The sequence below is a fragment of the Calliopsis andreniformis genome, chromosome 6 (assembly GCF_051401765.1).
Source record: "Calliopsis andreniformis isolate RMS-2024a chromosome 6, iyCalAndr_principal, whole genome shotgun sequence".
In the NCBI taxonomy this organism is placed as follows: Eukaryota; Metazoa; Arthropoda; class Insecta; order Hymenoptera; family Andrenidae; genus Calliopsis; species Calliopsis andreniformis.
In genome coordinates this window covers 21,115,990-21,133,994 of record NC_135067.1, presented here as the reverse complement: position 1 = coordinate 21,133,994, position 18,005 = coordinate 21,115,990, and the positions used below count along the sequence as shown (strand labels likewise).

General features: G+C 42.4%; 1 protein-coding gene across 1 annotated transcript in view; it reads right to left on the bottom strand.

Annotated features, from left to right (window-relative positions):
- The window catches only part of LOC143180943 (uncharacterized), a 181,372-nt gene that overhangs the window by 3,862 nt on the left and 159,505 nt on the right, over positions 1–18,005 (bottom strand). Inside the window, exons 8-13 of the mRNA XM_076381006.1 lie at positions 16,971–17,215; positions 16,059–16,299; positions 12,847–12,981; positions 5,254–5,372; positions 955–1,133; positions 608–769 (exon numbers count right to left, since the gene is read on the bottom strand). Of these exons, the coding sequence (XP_076237121.1) occupies positions 608–769; positions 955–1,133; positions 5,254–5,372; positions 12,847–12,981; positions 16,059–16,299; positions 16,971–17,215 (1,081 nt within the window). The remainder of the gene's footprint in view (positions 1–607; positions 770–954; positions 1,134–5,253; positions 5,373–12,846; positions 12,982–16,058; positions 16,300–16,970; positions 17,216–18,005) is intronic.

Here is an 18,005-nt window from a genome sequence, read left to right as displayed (position 1 = left end):
ACAGAGAGTAAGTGGTATAGCTTTGTAAACAGCAGTCACATTGTGCGTAGTAGTATCTCGTATAGGACAGACATATGCCCAGTAGTCTAATACAGTATAAGCCAGGCAGCTTTTAAGTAGTATATCCCCACAGATGGGCAGGCGAACCGCTAAGTAGTATGCCCTCGTGTATAGTCAGACATTCGGTAAGTGATACAAATCAGCATTTCCAGCCATTTAACGCATTTTTTATCACTAACTGAGGGTTGATTTATAATTCTATCCCGATCTTTTTCACACGTACGTATGTAGAGGACATAAAATATGAAATCTGGTCAAATGCCGTGGCAGGGGGAAATTTCAGCTCGCAGGAAATAATTACAAGCTTCCATTACGAAAGAAACAGAAATTGTTACACGTCAAGAGAGCAGTTTTCTCTGCGTAGAAAAGTACAAGCACGGTCTACAATTACGAATTAACAAATATAAAACTATGCGAACTGGAGAACCATGGAACAAACGTACAAGAAAAAGTAGAATAAGAATGAAATAATAGAAACGTTCTTTTTTATGTAAAAGCAAGCAGTTTCGTTTGTGTTAACACAGAAAGGGTTCATTGTTTAGCTTGCCTGATAATTTCCACAAAGGCAGGTGACGATGTAACCGTTCTCGGAGACAAGAAGAAGGTGGTCCGTGTTCTCGAGGGACTTGTTGCTGACGCAGTGACAGCCGCTATCCCCGCACTTGGTTTCGCAGGAGCTGTTCGGAGTCTGCTTTGAACTGCTCTCCACCTGTGGTTCAAGCAACACACCACTGTGTCATGATCTATCATCGCGAACCAGGTGCGCGAAGAAACTCTTCAAATTTAAGGCGTTTCTCGGTAATAGCATTGCTATTTGTTTTTCCACATATTTCCTACACTTTCCTTAGTAATAAGTTAATAAGACAAATTAAAGAGAGTGAATATAGGACTTACACGAATGATGACTGACTGATTAGCCGCTGGAATGAAGTGCTGCCTGCATTTTATAGGCCCCTCCATAGCGAATAATCGGTGAGGTTCTGGATGCACTACGGTACCCTTCACTGGAGACGTCAATCCGTAATATTCGACGTCGCACACGCTGGCTGGTTGTTGAGTGCCACCCTCACGTTCTGAAATATTGACAACGTCGTCTTCCACTGATAGAATAGGACTCAGAAGGATTAAAGGTATTTTCCATCTCTATAACTAGGATGCAAAGTAAAAACCGAATAAGAAGTTATTTTTTGTAAGAGCAAGTTATGAAACGACCTATGACCTCTAAGAAGGTCGTTTAAGGTGGCTTCGAGGTCATATAATCTATATCTTTACATTACTGTTACTCGAAATTGCAGTGACTTTGTTTATTCTTTGTTAACTGGAACAAACATTTATCGTATTCTGCAAACCAGAAACCATGTTTGCAAGCTTCCCATTTGCACAGCAATACAAAGCTTCCAGTTTTTCCACGCGCTATGAAATATTCTTCGATCACAAAACATTGTAGCGTAGAATCTCACGAGGTAGATGGTAGATTTTGCAGAAATAACTGTTGCCGAATAAACAAGCGAAGATACAAAACCAACAATTTCCCAAGTGATTGAGTCCATAACAGTTACTTCGCTAAAACATGCTTCAATTTCCAATGAATGCAGATACTTTGATACATGCACAGAAGTGCACTTGCGTTTACTTAAAGTTATTCTTTCACTTCACTTCTTCATTGAAACTTCAAATTCAATTCATCAGTGCGAAAACTAATCGCACAGATAGACTGCTCAGCGCCTTTAAGCTCATAACTCTTTCCAAATCGCGAGCTTATATCGAGATAAGACTCTAAATCCGCATAATCAGTGTTCCTGGAAAATTTTATTCTCAAATTTTTGCTCTATATCCCAATTTTAACTGTCCCTTAATTTATTTCTCCCCTATTCCGTTTTTCAATGCAGCAGAACTAATCTTCTTCCACAAGGAGCTGCCACGAAAGCGAAATTTTTACATGTTCCTCGTGCAGGAGCTTCGCGGAGCTTATTCGTGGCGAACAGACGTCGAGGAATGGAACACACGGGTTTTTCCTATAAGGGAATCGGTCTCTCAGGATGGCATAAAATTTTATGCCTCGATAGATTGTTCGCAGGTCTCACATCGGCAGCAGCCTTGAAACTAGATGGAGAATTCCGAAAGATCGAAGTCCTACAGTCATCTGTGGCGGTATGCAAGATTCACCACAAAAGAATATTCAATTAATAGAGCAATGGTTTCGATTCTTGCATGATACAGCGATCCAATGCATAAATGCATGACTGTATCTTGATTGATCAATTAAATAGGAATATCTTCGTGACTGTTTCCGTGTCGTATTGTAGTCACTGGATATTCTGGAGCATAGGGGGAGCAATGTGACAAGGGAGTGTTTATACTTTGATAGAAAATTGAACTAAAATGGTGGAATTGGATTTTCTTTAGTTTAGAGGGTATTACTTTCGAATGACAAAATAATATTTTTTGGCAATACTCTTTTATAGCGACTCCTATTTATTTAGAGTCGAATGGGTTTCTAAATATGGATTTACCTATAATAATAAATTTTCTTTTTGCTAATTCACGAATGGGAAGCCTGGCTGCATTTCACGCATTAAATTAGACGTCCCAGTATCGGTTTTATTTGCTTTTATGGAGCGTCCATTAAGTAGGAATTAATAACGAGGGATTTATCGGTTGTCGCAGGTCAAAAGTGAAAAAACACAACGAGGCGAAAAATCACCGCGATGGCGGACGCGTAATGATAAACGATGAAAACCGTCGGCCTGATTCTGTCCGACGGAAATTTAATCAAATTTCCGCTCACGTACGTGCGTGCCTTGCGACAGGGTTAATCGCGTCGGAGTTTCGATAACCCGTTCGAAAATCCCACGCGAAATATGGCATTTAAATGGCGTTATAAAGTACGGGTGCAAATAAAGCCGTGGGAAATTGCGAAATAGTCTGAGTAAATGAAATCACGGTAACTTTTGTGGGAAATTCGCGTACACGCGAGGTCGCCAAAAATATTAATACCCTGCGCGAAAATAGGGGCTCGTCTACTCGAATGATTCAATTTTCTATGCACGGAAACCTGCAACACGCAACGGGCCTCAAATAAACGATAAACGTAATAATGTTGAGCGGAAAATGTGATATTGTTCCCGAAAAATTAAATACTCCGGTTACGTTAGCCTGTTAACCGCGGAAGACGAGATAATTCGTTGTACGAAAACGCCTCCGCGTTCAGCGAAATGAATTTGTTCATTGCGAAAACGTGACATTGAAACTCATATGAATTAATAGTGCATGGTATAAACGAAACCTGCTGTTTCGCTCCACGTGACGCAATTTTGAACGCACTGCGGAGATTCTTCATCACAAAATGCTCCAATTACTCCACCGACATTCAAGCGCTTCCAGTGTATTTATATTACTTAGTAGACGAAAATTTTCAGGATAGCAATTTCGATTGAATTGGTTTTTAGGGGTAGAGAAAGATTGATGCACCGGGTTACGCAGAAAGTCCATCTCGTCCCCGTTTTAGACTTTTTTGCCGTTGATTGCATTTTCCAATCGGAAGCATAGAGGGTAGGTCTTATCGATCGTGGCACTCGGCGTGTTCAGACACGCGTATACCACGTGTAAACGTAATAACGTTGACGAATGACGGGGACATCCGTCAATCAATGTCAAATCGATGCCGCCAGTTTGTCGCCGGTCTGACTCTTCTGCTTGCTGTCATTTGCCCCTTTCTAATGCGTACTGATTTTTACGGCTCGATGTCATTGTTTGCCCCTGATGACTAGACAATAATATACGTCAGATGATCTCATAGCAATGGTACATTTCTAGGCTGTTCACTTTTTTTACTAATAATGGGGTAAAATCGCATTTCATTAATTTTTTAATACAATTTATCCTTTTCTATATGTTCCACGTAAAAACCAGTGACTAAGAAAATTCCGCAAATATTGTAATACTGGACTATATTTCACAAATTTTCATTTGAAAAAATGATCTAAAGCAGGTAATCGAATCATTCAAAGATTTATTTCTTTTTTAAACATGTCCTATAAACTGGTCTTACGGATAATTCAGCGTTGGCTGAGGTCCAAGCGAGCACCAGGATTAGCAGAACAGACACATCTATATTCATTCGATTAAGGGGTCGTGGCTACGATATCGATATGTGGGGGTGTTTCAGTAATTAGTAGGGCGTAATTAGCGACAAGCAAGCAAACGAGCGTCGCGGGAAGTTCGGGAGAAGAATCGGAGTCAAAATAATTGGCTCGTTGCGCTGACCACACTTGATTTTATTCGCACCCAATCTCGAAAATAGAGATAGCTCATATGGGAGGATCGATCATAAATTCGTCCCCGTTTTATTTAATTAAATTTTTCGTCGGTTTTCTTTTAATTAATCCTCCTTGTTCAGGGGACGTGCGCGCGAATTAAATGGAAAACGTAGAGCATCGAAACTTCATGAGAACTGATAGAAGTATTTCACTGAAATTATCACAGAATCACGTCCGATGTCATATCGCAGGCATACGTTAAAAAAGTTACAAATTCACACTAAACTGGAATAATTAGCGTCGTTTTATGTAAATACTCTTGCGAAATCAACGTGTATTAACACACGATCTCTCTACCGATGAGCTGAATTATATTATTATTATGCTACCGCGGTCAAATAATCGCGTTGATTATGCGTGTGCATTACGCTCTTGCCATACCACTGCACAATTAATAATGTATTTACGAAATGATTTCAACGCTTGTTATACATCCCAGTGTCTTTTCTTTAACGTCCTCTGTTTCGCCGATAATTATAATTCATATATTTCTCATCATGCGTAGGGGAAAATAACAACTTTGTTGGATTATAATTCCATGGCCTTTCGTATTGGTTGAAATTAATTTAAATCAATTTAAATAAATGTAAAATTATATAAAGAATTTGGGAAAATTCGATGAATATAGCGAGCATTTTTGTTTACAAGTACCATATGCTTTTCTCCTAAACCCTTTCTGTACATTCAACAGGAAAGGTTCGACAAGGCGACAAACACCTACTCGAAACCGATAAAAATTTCATGCAGCAATATACACCACAGTATCGTCTAATGTGCAAGAATGTTAGAGTCCTTATTGGAAACTCGGACGTAACAGGATAAAGGCGGTAACTGCGATAAGCTGTTCGGAAGGTCTCAAAAGTAGTCGGCTTACCGTCGTGGAAGTAATAAGAAACGTCCATATATTCCTCGTCGGTGGGGCTATTCGAGGCTCGCCGTAGAACGACCGTCATATCTCGACCATTAGAGGAGTACCTATTCGGCTCGACGTATCTGAAAAACAGAAAAACCAGAATAGAATCCTCCTTTTATGCGGTCACCTTAGCCAGCTCGCCCGTAATTCGTAAGCCTGGCCCGCGAAAGATGCGGAATCCACATCGTTTCTTCGTTGGAAACCTCCTCGTTCCCTCGAGACACCGCGTAAATCACACACCTGCTATCAGAAGCGTCGTAAAGAACGTGGCTCTATCTTCCATCGGGGTGCTTCAGATAGATGCTTTCCGGCCTCAACGTGGCGAAGCACGTATGATTCGGAGACATACATGTTCTCCTCGATTATTCCGTGCCCGTAGAATTTTGTATAAGATTGTCTTTCTACGTAAACGCCTGCTAGCTGCGATATTTATGACCTCGAGATATCTGGCAAATTCTCTGGGGAATTGAGATGTAGGAGATTGTTGGATATATTACCGCAGGAAATGACAGAAATAATACAATTTTAATAGAGCATCGAAATAGAGTTTCTTTAGCTGTATAGCTAGATATTATTAAAGATGTTTAAGTCTATTTGTTCGAGTCCCCTCAGCGAAAATTGAGGGAAGCTATCTGGGATCTTAGGTACCTACTCACTGTTTGCTGATGTTCTTCCCTCAAGTGTCTTCATACTCACCCTGTATAATGAATACAAGATTTATCAATCTCCTCATCCACTGTTTACAATATTTCCGCCTGAAGCACCTAGGTAGAAATAATCCATCCACTTCTCGAATATCTCTCATCAGCCAATGGTTCGTACTGGCGCAACAGCAGCTCGAGAACAACAAACGTATTTCTTGTGATCATCAAGACTGTTGCCTCGCAGCCTCTATCTCGGTGAATAATAGAGGCCGTGTTTGGCGCGTTCGCGCTGCTATTATGAATTATGTCCGCTTCGATTTGTTCCTCGAGCGTTCTGAATGGAACTCGCGAGGGTTCCTCGCACAAGGACACACGGAAAAGTGGAGTCTCCCCATCCCCGTTCGTCCCTTCGGCTCCATCGTTACCACCTCGCTCCCCTTCTTTTCCTTTATCGCTAAGTCGAAGCGCCCGAAGGAAGTTTCCCAGTGAATTATGAAGCTAGCGCCTTTATGTCAAAGAGTATGCCGCACCGTACTTGACAAGCTAACGTGTGCGCAGCACGGCTGGAAGTTGGGCAAGTGGCGGCACAAAGCGCCATGTAAATTTTCCACGTCGTTCACTTCCATTTTGCTCGGGGAAGTTGTAAATGGACGTCCTGGGAGCGCTGTCTCGCGATAAACCCGCCGCCTGAATCCTCTATGAGACAGTGTATAGTGATAAGTCAATGTTTGCCGGCTTGGTTTTGTCCCTTGATAACGCCATTGGAGGACGGTTATTAATAGGTCGAATAAATTAGCAAGGCGCTCGCCGAACGATCCTCCGGTTATTCGCGACGTCGCGCAGCGAGAGAATTAATTGTTTCAGACTATTTCGGTGGGGGTAGCAAGCGCAGACGAGCGACGTATGAAAAATTGAGCGCCTTTAGAGCTGCATCTGGCTTCGAACCGCGAATTTTGGTGGGAATTTTCATGGGAAATGGGAGATGATTTAATTTGGTAAATCAGTGGTAGTACGTCGTCGTTGTATGTGTTGAAAATTTTCTAATTTAAAGTGGGCGAATCTCTAATTGCTCGTATACACGGATTAATGTTGCAGGATCAATTTGATGTTTCGATTTAATGAGCAAAAGAGTAGGGCTAGTCATTAATTTTAATTGAACTGATATGATACTTCAAGCTCTAAAAATCACTGAAAATTACAGTACATTTTCTTCAGCAATTATTTCTAATTAAAAGCATCTTAGGAGAAGTTAGTTTATTTTATAGGATAATTGTTCCCTTCCAATTTTTCCATGAAATCGAGCAAAGCCATCACAGAAGCAGAACCATCGTGATTATGTTTTGGTAGGGTGCTTTCTGGAGCGCGAGATCAAGCGACCCAGTTGGCTCGTCTTCAACTTTCATTCGCGGATTTCGAATATGCGAATGTCACGCCGAGCACGGATTCGTGTGTACTTTTCCTATGCAAACCAGGTCGGACGGGGAGAACATAGTGAGTCAGCCCCTCCCGAATGCTTTACTTGGAGATTGTCCGACACCGATCATAACTCGTACGTCATTCGAACGGGATTTTAACGTGTTATGCACAGACTACTTCTATTTCTGTCCGGTTCGGTAACTCTTGCTATAAAATATTTAATTCCAAGTTTTCCATTTATAACTTTACTTTCAAAATGAAAGAATACTCAAAGCGCATAGCATGGATCATTCTCAACTTTATGTCAATCGATACCTAAGTAGTATGGACAGTCGTAGAACCGACATAGCGAACTGAAGAATATTAAAATAACTGGAAGCAATAAGTAATAAGGAAGTAATAAGTTTTTTGCGAAACGCTGAATAATTTTTATCAAGAATCTACTGACTTTCTTTCAAGTATATCTTTAATATTTTCCCCTAATTTTATAGACCCATTTACTTTGCAATTACCCACTAAACCAGAAATGAAATGAACAGTAGACAAGATTTCCCCTAAAACTAAAGTCACAACATTAATCCCAAGCATCGTGAGCAGCGCAAAAACAACCCCTATTTATTTCCCACCACCCATCACGCTCCAATTTCTCGCGAGCTATCACTCTCCGCGGCGACTCCGTTAACGAGCAGGGACTCGTCGCCAAAGTAAACCGTTCTAATTCGAATCGGAAACAGTGGTGGCTAAATCGTGGTATAATCTACCCAGTGTGTAACTCTGTTTCGATCAGGCAGCCTCGGTTCCACGCGTCCCCGATCAATTATTATCGGTCTCTCATGGACTGGAAATAACACGTTCGACCTCGGCGAACGTTGTTTGCGGTGCGAAGCGAGCGATTGAAAGTGTACACGGGCATAATCGTCGCCAAAAACGTCCTCACTCGCGGCCGAGTTTATTTTATCGAGAATCAGGGGACGATCTATTCGTCCTGGACACAGTTGATCTGCGTCGGTTCATTAACCGTTCTACGCTGTACACGACCAGCTTTTAGTTCGGTACGATATGCCCGGAGATTGAATTACTCGATGGCCAGGCCTCAGATTGATCCTCGATGTACCTCGTACACGCATGAACGGGGATTAAACAGAGCATGCTGTATCGCACTCGCTCGAGTAATCGCGGGACATTGGGGCTTTTTATCCCCTTGTTTCCTGCCAGCATGAGTACGTGCTGGAAGTTGTTGCTGTCGCTGTGGGACTCAGTTGGGAAGGTTTCGACAGACGTAGCAATCATTGACGAAGGGAGTTTGTTGGGTAAGTGGTTTTCATCGGAGAAGTTCTAAGACTGGTTGCGGGGGAAGATTCGTGAATAGATAAAGTTCTTCAATGATCTGTCGATGATATACAGAGTGTCCCTGGTGAGGTTTGTCTGTGGGTAAGTTAAGCTTCTTGGGTTGCTTTACATCTACGCCCCGAAATTCAGGGAGAAGCTCTAACAATTTGCTCCTGGGATGGAGCTACTTTAAGTTACAACATGAATTATGTTAAGCACCCGTCCCTGTTCAAAACTGAAATGATCTTGGAAATAAGCTCTCGAGAATTTGGTTCTGTTGTTCAAAGTGTTTTGCGAGAAGACCTTTCGTGTAATGGATGCTCTTAAATGCAGGAATATTAATTTCTAATTTGTTTTCTTGAGCGTCAAATATAGTTTCTGTGAAAATTTACGGAGTCCGAGAAACGAAATCCTGCACCTTGCGGCTGTTAAGTAAAGTGACCTACTAAGTGAAATAGCCTCGAATGTGATCAGACACTGAATAAGTAGTATAACTTTAAATTCAGTTGGACATCTAGTCAGTAGAACAATTTCGAAAGTAGTAAAACATCCAGTAAGTAGTATAAACTTTAATATGGTCAGCCAGTCGCTAAGTAGTATCATTTTGAATGCAGTCAGACCAAATTTTAATTTTCTAATTCGCTATTTCCTTAAACAAAACATTCCTCGTCTTACAACAAGAAACATTTCATTATCCTCTCCAGAAATTTTCAAGGTAGGCAGCGACCACACCTAAAATTCCACAAAATAGGTAAAGGAGTCTGTCACGAAATCACTTTTGGGAAACGCCCCTTTCATCCGTCCTTTCTCATCTCCTGGTGTATCGGCGTGCATCAGCTACCTGCCGTGAAACGTATGGACATTTCGTCGTCCGTCCGTTTCCTCAGCGCTTGCATAATGCATACAACGCATCCGTGCACTCCAGCCAAGTCCCTTTTGCACTTACTTCTGCTCCCGCAGGCCTCGCCTCGTAGAGCAAAGGCTTCACCTCCCCCGAGGGAGCTTGCGATACTTTGTTTGTCGGTTGTGGCCTCTTGCGAGTCGTGCTCTTTCCACGGCTCGCTGACCAACCTCATCCCACGAGATCCTCATCCCCCCACCATCGTGAATCGTCCCGAGGTATCGGTCCACGAACCTTCGCTAATCTTTCGGGCTTAATTACGACCGCCTGATCGAGCACCTGCAAACCGCGATATCTTTCTTATTTTCACGGTGAAACGGATGTGGGTTGTCTAAGCCCTCGGGACGGTCTGCATGGGGATGGTATTAGATGTTCTCTAGTCCGAAATCTAATTCAGCAATTAGGGAGCTGATCGGGAATTATAGGAATTTTGTAGTTCTTGTGGTGGCTCTCTGAAACTGAGGAGAATATTTTGTGGAGATCGAATCTAGATCGCTAGTTTGAAATTATTTCTATCGCTAGTGGGATTTCCTTACAACATCCAATGGACACTTTGCCATGATTCATAGACATGTCCACGTTACGTTTCAATTTCAAAGCCACGACCATTAATCGAGTTCCCTGGACATCGTGTCCACGATGGAATTCCTATTATCCTGCGCGGCCACTTCGTATCTTACAATTAGATCCTTCGTTCGTGTTCCGAACGTTTGTTCTAGGACGAACGATTTTGCGGCCAGCGAGGCGGATATCGATCGCAGTCGAAAGGATTTGGAATGTAACCCATTCAGATAGTGGCCTCACGACTCTGATCAATATGTGCCAGAGAAAGTCTTTTTCGTTGTGGGTTTCCTCTCACGTATTTCAGTCCGAGAAATACTTCTATTCTACCCAGCGTGATTCTTCCCTGATGTCTGATATTTATCTGATTAAAATCGAACTGGCCCCTCGCGCGACTTAAACGTCAGCTTTTAATACACCAAAGACTAATTTCATTGAAACGTCTTGCTTTCGAATCTTATCCTCTTCTCAATTTAAGTAAATAGAATGAATAATTGTCGAGGTTACTATTTCCATAACTTATTAGCGTGAATTCGTGGAAGGATTAATGGGAAACTTACTTCCGTTGACAGAGTAAATTGACTGTATTTTAGGATCTATGAAAATTAAATAACACAGAAAACGCTTAATTAAAATGTACCTAAAGAACGCCTGAAATGTGTCTGACTCGAAGTCTTATTTTACTGCCTACATGCACTAGCCAGCTTGTACGTAGCAATGTCAGTAGAATAAACCTCACAAATCAGGCTTTCACTATGCATCTTAATTGGAAATATTATTATAAATGAATTCTGATGCATTTATCTGCAAAAAAGATTTTCACAATTCCACTCTTCCCATACTCTATCCATCCTGGAACCCATTTCGTATCACGCAACGAGCAATAATTTCCACGAAATTCCGGGCTAAAAACTCAAAGTGAAATTCAAGTTATGATACCGAAGCAGCGTAACAGAGCCAGTCACAGAGGCTAGAGAAAAACGCAACGTAATAAAGCACAGCGGCTGGCGATACCGAAAACCAGATATTCAAATTCCGCGGTGCGCCTACGCGAGTCGGGTGGATCACAAAGACGAGGACTGCTTCGCGATAACGCCGTGGTATTTCCGCTACACGTTATTACGCGTATGAAGAAAAATCGATCGGTATTAAAACGTTTACGATCGCTAGGAAAGAACCGTCGCATCTATAAAGCGCACGTTTCAATATGGAAAACGATCGCGACTGGACGCTCGGCGAATCCAGTCGCGGATGACTATCCCTCCTTCTCTCTCTGCGTGCTCCTCCGAGTTTCTTTCACTTTGATATCTTCCCATTGGTACGTGCGCTTCCAGTAAATGCAAACGCGCGCTCGGGGATGTATCGTGGCGGCGCGTAGTCATCTTTCATACTTGGCTCCCGACGAGATGAACGCCAGCCAACGTTCCTGTCTCTCCGTCTCAGCTAGATGCATCAATGACGAATAGGTCGGGGCTGTTTCCTGATTACGTCCCGTCTATGCCTTCCCATTCCTCTTGCTTCGACCTCGTCCGATAAAATCCCGCGTTTTCGAATCGAAGCCTGTTCTCTTTTCGCCTCCGGCCTCGTCGCTTCCTGTGCCTGTACGCGGTTTATTAGACCCGGCACGAAGGAAATGACGAAGAAGGTGTTCCGTTTCACTTAGTCTGACATTCCATGACGTTTGATAACGTCAGCTGACAAGTATGACGCATTACAGAGTTCGGTTTGATGATCTCTTTGGAGAGTGAAGATGAATGCAAAGTGGAAAGGTTTTTTTCTGTTTTGAGGGATTCAGATAAATTATTAATCTTTTATGTTAAAGTCTTTTTAAGATTCAAATGGAAATTTTCGTCTTCAAGGTGGATGCGCGAGGATATATGCAAATTCTGGCTGTAATGGGGGCCTGGATTAATTAGGGTCTTTCATGTGACACCATTTTGCATAGCTGACCGCTTGAGGATGCAAATCCGTGCAGCTGAGAGGGCTCAAAAATTTAGAATATAAATTCGTACTTCTGATGCTCTCATTTGAACTTGTAATTATAAAATGTTACAGTGAAGAGAGATTCATTTGTTTCCTGTTCATACTGACGATTAAAAAATTGGAATTTCTGGTGAAGCTCGAGTAATAACCACTTCATCGTTCCACTTTGGAGAGTCATTACTGCTTGTCTATATTCCTGTATTGTACGGTATTAATCATTAATAAAGCTGCTCTCTATCAACAAGTGAAGTGTTTTAATTGTACTCATCTACTTTCAACGTCAATTCCCGATGTACCTCGAAGCTCTCAATGGTAAATGACAGCCAAAGCTATTTATATATTCTTGTTTCACATGTTTTCCAAGCAATCCTAGCTGTCTCTGTTAAACTATGCAAGCGAAAATTCCACGGCATAATTATTATGCAATTTAGTGGTCTGAGTAGTGGACATAACGTAATTCTCCCAATCTGAAGGGTAATAATAGAACTTCTTCGAGAATTCTCGACGAATTTGCGGACGAGACAAGTTCCCCGCATTAATTTTGGAAGTTTAGGAAGCTACGGCGATCGACGGCGCGGATAGCAGGAGCGGTTCGCATTGCTTGTCGCGAATCGAGGGGAATCTCGAGGACTTCTTATCAACGGGGTATCCGAGTAATAAGCCGTACACGGGCAGACCATGTCGGCATCCACCCGTCTAATAACTGGAGAATTCACTTACGTATCTTGTTGCACAAATTCTCGTGGAAGTCTCTGCGCAGGACTGCAGATTCTCTCGAGGGATCTCGCGGTGCCAAGCATCCCTCCTTCGGGGAGGCCGTCATAGATTTCGATCACTGATTGGCAGGACTGGGCGCTGGAAGATCAATACAGAATCTGTTATGCGTCACATTTTCATAATTGCGCATGGGAGTTGTGAATGAATTACAGAAGCGGTTGCAATTAGAACCGAAGCGCAGTAACTTCTGATTGTGAATAATAATATTAGAGTATTGAAGACTCTGACTCGATATCTCTACAGGGACTAAATTTCCAGCTAACGAAACAGTTATAAGCAGTTATAGAATATTTTAATTGGTAGGCTTCGTGGAAGTTCGTCTCGCCCGGATGAATGAGCCCTGATTACGGGGTTAACGAGCTGCTAACTGGGCCGAATGTCCCTCCATTCATTTGGAAGTTTTTGAATTTTAAATTTAATTACGTGTTTGAATTTATACTTTCATGCCGCGTATAATGTAAATAAGACCCGTGATGAAAAGCTCTTCCAAAGGCGTAGAGTGAGAAAGTGGAATGGAAGGATGGTGTTAGCGGCATATCGATCACGATAAATAATGCAGACTAGATGGATGGAAATGGGAAGGGGGGTTGTTAAAAATTTCTGCGTCAAACACGTACTTTTCTCCGAATAAATATTTCAGGGATGAACTTTGGTTGGGAAAATTATCGAGAAAAAAAGTTGTTCAATTATTCAGATACTCTGTTTCACAAATGAATTATCGAGTCTAATAAATTCATAGATTGTTTTCTCTGTCAATGAATATTGAAAGAATTTGGAATATAATTCTAGGAATTTCAATTCCACGTGTGAAATAACTGATTGCTCGATAAAGACTCTCGAAGTCTAACCCACTTAGGCATCTGCGAAGTGCATTAATATTAATTGAGAAAGATTAATTAGAACGTGCCACAGATCTTTCTCGCCAAGCGTTCCAGCGGAATACGTCAATCGAAACTTCGCTAGGAGTTCTGAATCTCTTTTAGACGAATTTCTAACTTCCGAGCAAGTTTCAAGGCTGCCTTGCAGGTAGTATAGTCTACTCCCACAGTTGCAATCCCTAACTTCACTCTTCAACGCGTAGCATCAAGTTCATGCCAGTAAACTATTTAGACAAGCCTGTAGGATCGACTGTACATAATTTTGAATCGACTAAATGTCGAAATTGCAGTGTATACACGGTGTTTGATAATAGATATTAGAAATTTAAAGGACTGTTTAAAATACGTCTACAAAACATCGTTGCGCCTAAAAACTGTGTCTGACTGAAGGGCTTATTCTACTGGCATCGTTGTACCTAGCGTGGCGACTGAACGCTGGAAGTAGTATAAGTCTGTTCTTAATCAGACACGCGTCAGACGTGGTTTAGGAGCGTTTCTATCAATTATTTTGATATGACTCGAATTCAGTAACCACAGTCTGTACACCAGCAGTCAACGACTTAATAAAATTAATAAAATGAAACAATTTAGTTAATTTCGTAACGAGACAGCATCGAATGTAAAGGGGAACCATGTTTATGCTAATAAGTATCAGGAGGGAAGAGAGTATGAGGCTTGCCGCATGTTCTGTTCACTGCCTCCAGAATCCACGATGTTCCATTCAAAATTGATGTCGTCTTCAATAAACCCTTCGCTCTGTCTCATGCTCCCTGTCTCCCGGTCTCGACGGCACGCGTGTCTTCTCTTAGTTTATTCCTGGTTATATATCTGCCTGTACCCACGAGGTTACATCCCCCTCCTTAGCTACGGTTCGCCCGTACGGTTTCGCTACGCGAGGAAAGAGCTTCTGAGCACAACCCACCCACCCTGTGCACCGTCTCTTACTGAGAACATATCTGCGAAGCCACGAATGCATGGTCCGCGCGTTTCAGCCATTGTGCATGATAATTGAAAATCCTAGGGATACGAGCCAGCCGCATTCCCGTGTGATTTAGTGCTACTTCGTATCTATTACTTCCGAGAGGAACCAGGCTCGAGAGGAAAGGGGCACGAAGGAGATCTTTGCTCGGCCCGTTTCGATGAGTTATGCTGATTGATACGTGGCGAATGGAAAACGAGATTCATCTCTCGGTTAGGGTAACGCTTTTCGTGGAGTGTACTGGGCGAAGGCAGCTGTCTGAAAGGATTATGATGGAGTGCTCGGGTATAGAATTCAATTTTGACAAGGTTCAATGCGTGTAGATGCGATTCAAATTCACTTGGCTGGGGTTCGTGCGGGTTGAAAGGATGATAAATATTAAAAGTTTGTAACAGAATTTTGATACTTGTAATAAACCACCTGTCACGATAATTCCGGGTCGATTCTACTGTTACTAGGTTTTATTTCGAGAGACTGTACCCTCATAAATGTACCCTCGTGTTTGAGTATTAGAGCCTCAAGGTAGTATCGATCATTGACTCGAACGCTACTTAATGAATCATGGTACGCTGGGCTATTTCAGATTTGCCTACCACAAGGAAGAGTAATTAAATCGAGAGACTGTGCTGAGCGGTCAGAATGAACGGAAGTTCGTGTTTGATTTTACGTGATTTATCAGCATGGACTGGAGCTACTGACACGATTCGAATTCACAGGAGTTGCGCCAGGGTATCGAGGATCCTCAAAAGCGGTACCACGAAAAAGGTTAAACAAATGAAATGCAATTCTAGCCACGGACCCGTGGCATACGCTCCGCTACGTGACTGCATTTCCGGTGGCTTCTAACTCCGCCTCTACGGTCGAATGCAATCGCCTTAAAACTGTACCCGAGCTCTCTCCCAGGCACGCGGGGTAATCGCGGTTTCTCGCCTGCACGAACACAAACACGCGCGTTTCTTCAAAGAGAAAAAGAAGAAAACAGGGCGCCTATAAGACGGGAAGAGTATGGATTACAATTTGGAATGAAAGTCGTGAAAATTAAAAACATTTCACTATCCCCAGAACATTATTTTATTTTGCCCCGGAGCTAATTCACGGAGCTAATTATAAGTAGCTACTCAGGAACCAAAAAAGAAACACCCTTAGAAGCAAAACTTTCATATAATCTCACGAACAAATGACTGTCCTATAAGTAGGAAAACGATACCAAAGTACAAGAGGAGTAAGAACACAAAAAGGTTAGTCAGAAGGAATAAAAGTGAAGGTTGTAAGATCGTGAATAGGTGGTCAAGCATTACCTGAGATTGTAACTGGCCAGCGATACGTGTCCTGTGTCATAAGCACGGCCACGTAATACCAGCCGGCACGTGGTGGACTTGAGCTTCCCTCTGGTATCGTGATGGCCAGCTCTGACTTTCTCGCCGTTGACCTCCAGGTCACAGCTGCTCGACACCATGCCCTGGTCCTTCCTCTGGTCATGGAGGTCCCGGTTACTGTAGCGCACATTGTAACCTCCGTTGATCGGCTTCGTCGTGTCTACTGTAAAATACGCGAAAGCCTTGAGCGGAGGTTCCAGTAGAACAGGTGCGACCCAGTTCAGAAATGTCGCGGGCTGATTGGAACTGGGCTACACGCTTGGATTAGAATTAATTATCGGGAGCAGGGTTTAAATGCGAGCCCCTTCTTTCGGACTCCCTAGGGGACGAGGGAAAGATTCAGTGAACGAATACGGTCCATTTGAGACGGTCACATGTCCGATTCTATTATGGTTGTTAAACCTTCCGTTGGTTCGATCGTTTCGAACAAGACCTGAGTGAATCGTTGCCTCGGTATTTAAAAGTGCTTAGTGAGAATCCTTTTCTCGGATGAAAAACCGATACGTGTCGAGTTGTAGACTCATTCGGCGTTGAGTCTACTAATAAGAGGAAGATTCAAAGCTTTTTGAGAGAGATTACAGGCTTAGTGTAATTTCAGGATATTTAGTTATTCTCGGATAAGAATTTTTCTACATTAATAACATATGTTTACTCAGGTTGAAAACAGTGAATAAGTTTAATTGAAATGAACGCTATGGTTTCTCGGTTGTGGCCACTTTCATTAGAGTTGAAGGAAAGTTCCGCGGATAAATCGAATTGAGTTGAATAACATAAATGCTCAAGCAGAGGGGAATGTAATTACTGGAAAGATGTGTTCGGTTTGTTGCCACTTACGAGTTTTATTGACACTGTCCACGGTAACTGTCGTCGGTGCCTCCGTCGTGATTTCTATGAAGTGAAGGCTCGCGACGAACCCGTTGTAGTTGAAGGGCGGAACTTCTGACCCTGTCCTGAATTCTACCAGCAGCTTTTGTCCGTTGTGTAACAAGGATGTTTTATTTTTACCACAGAGCATCTTCAGAAGTAAACTAGATGTCGTCGCTCCCGAATACACAGCAATATAGTTGCTTGGACAGTTGCTGCAACAAAGACAACCGAAAATGTTACAATTCTGGTGGCAAAAGCGGCAACGTTACTTGTCAGAAGCGTGAAGGACTTATTAACCTACTATACTAGAATCACTGTATTGACGTCGACTATACGTGATCAACATAACGGGATGAGTTGGGGTTTAGAACCAATAATATGATAGTTTTATGATAGGGCCTGGTGATAATAAAACAGACCGACGGTTCTGTGGATGCAGAACGATCTACTGGCGCGACCCATAATTTCGATAACAGAGTTAGGTCTGGGTTATCAAATACTTATAGTATTTATATATGGGAAATAGAGGGTAAGGAGAAAGGAGTAAAATCGAAAGGAAAGGGGAACGTGAAAGTGGATAAGGACTCGTGTACCGATTTATCAGGAAGTTCATGAGGATGAACAGTAGTCGGTTCTTGAGTGGAAGTTTCATTATTAAGAAAATATCTGATATTACTGGCGAGGTAGAGGCGGCTGCGTCGAATTACCGCGATGGGACGGCCTGATTTATTTTACGAGAAAAGTTTCGTCGTTGCTTGCCTTAGGAGGCGATCCTTCATTTCGAGGATCATGGGGATACGATTTTAATAATCTGCTCAAATTAGAGAACGTCTCGGCGACCAGCGGGGGACGGATGCTCGGCTATTAAGGCGTAATTTACAGTCAAGATTGGATCTGCCGCGGGCGTCGAGCATTGCACTGTAGTATAATAAAGTGTCCTGCGCAATAAACAGGGTAGTTTGTAGAGCCCATAGAGTCAGGGGGAATAGAAGACGTAAAATA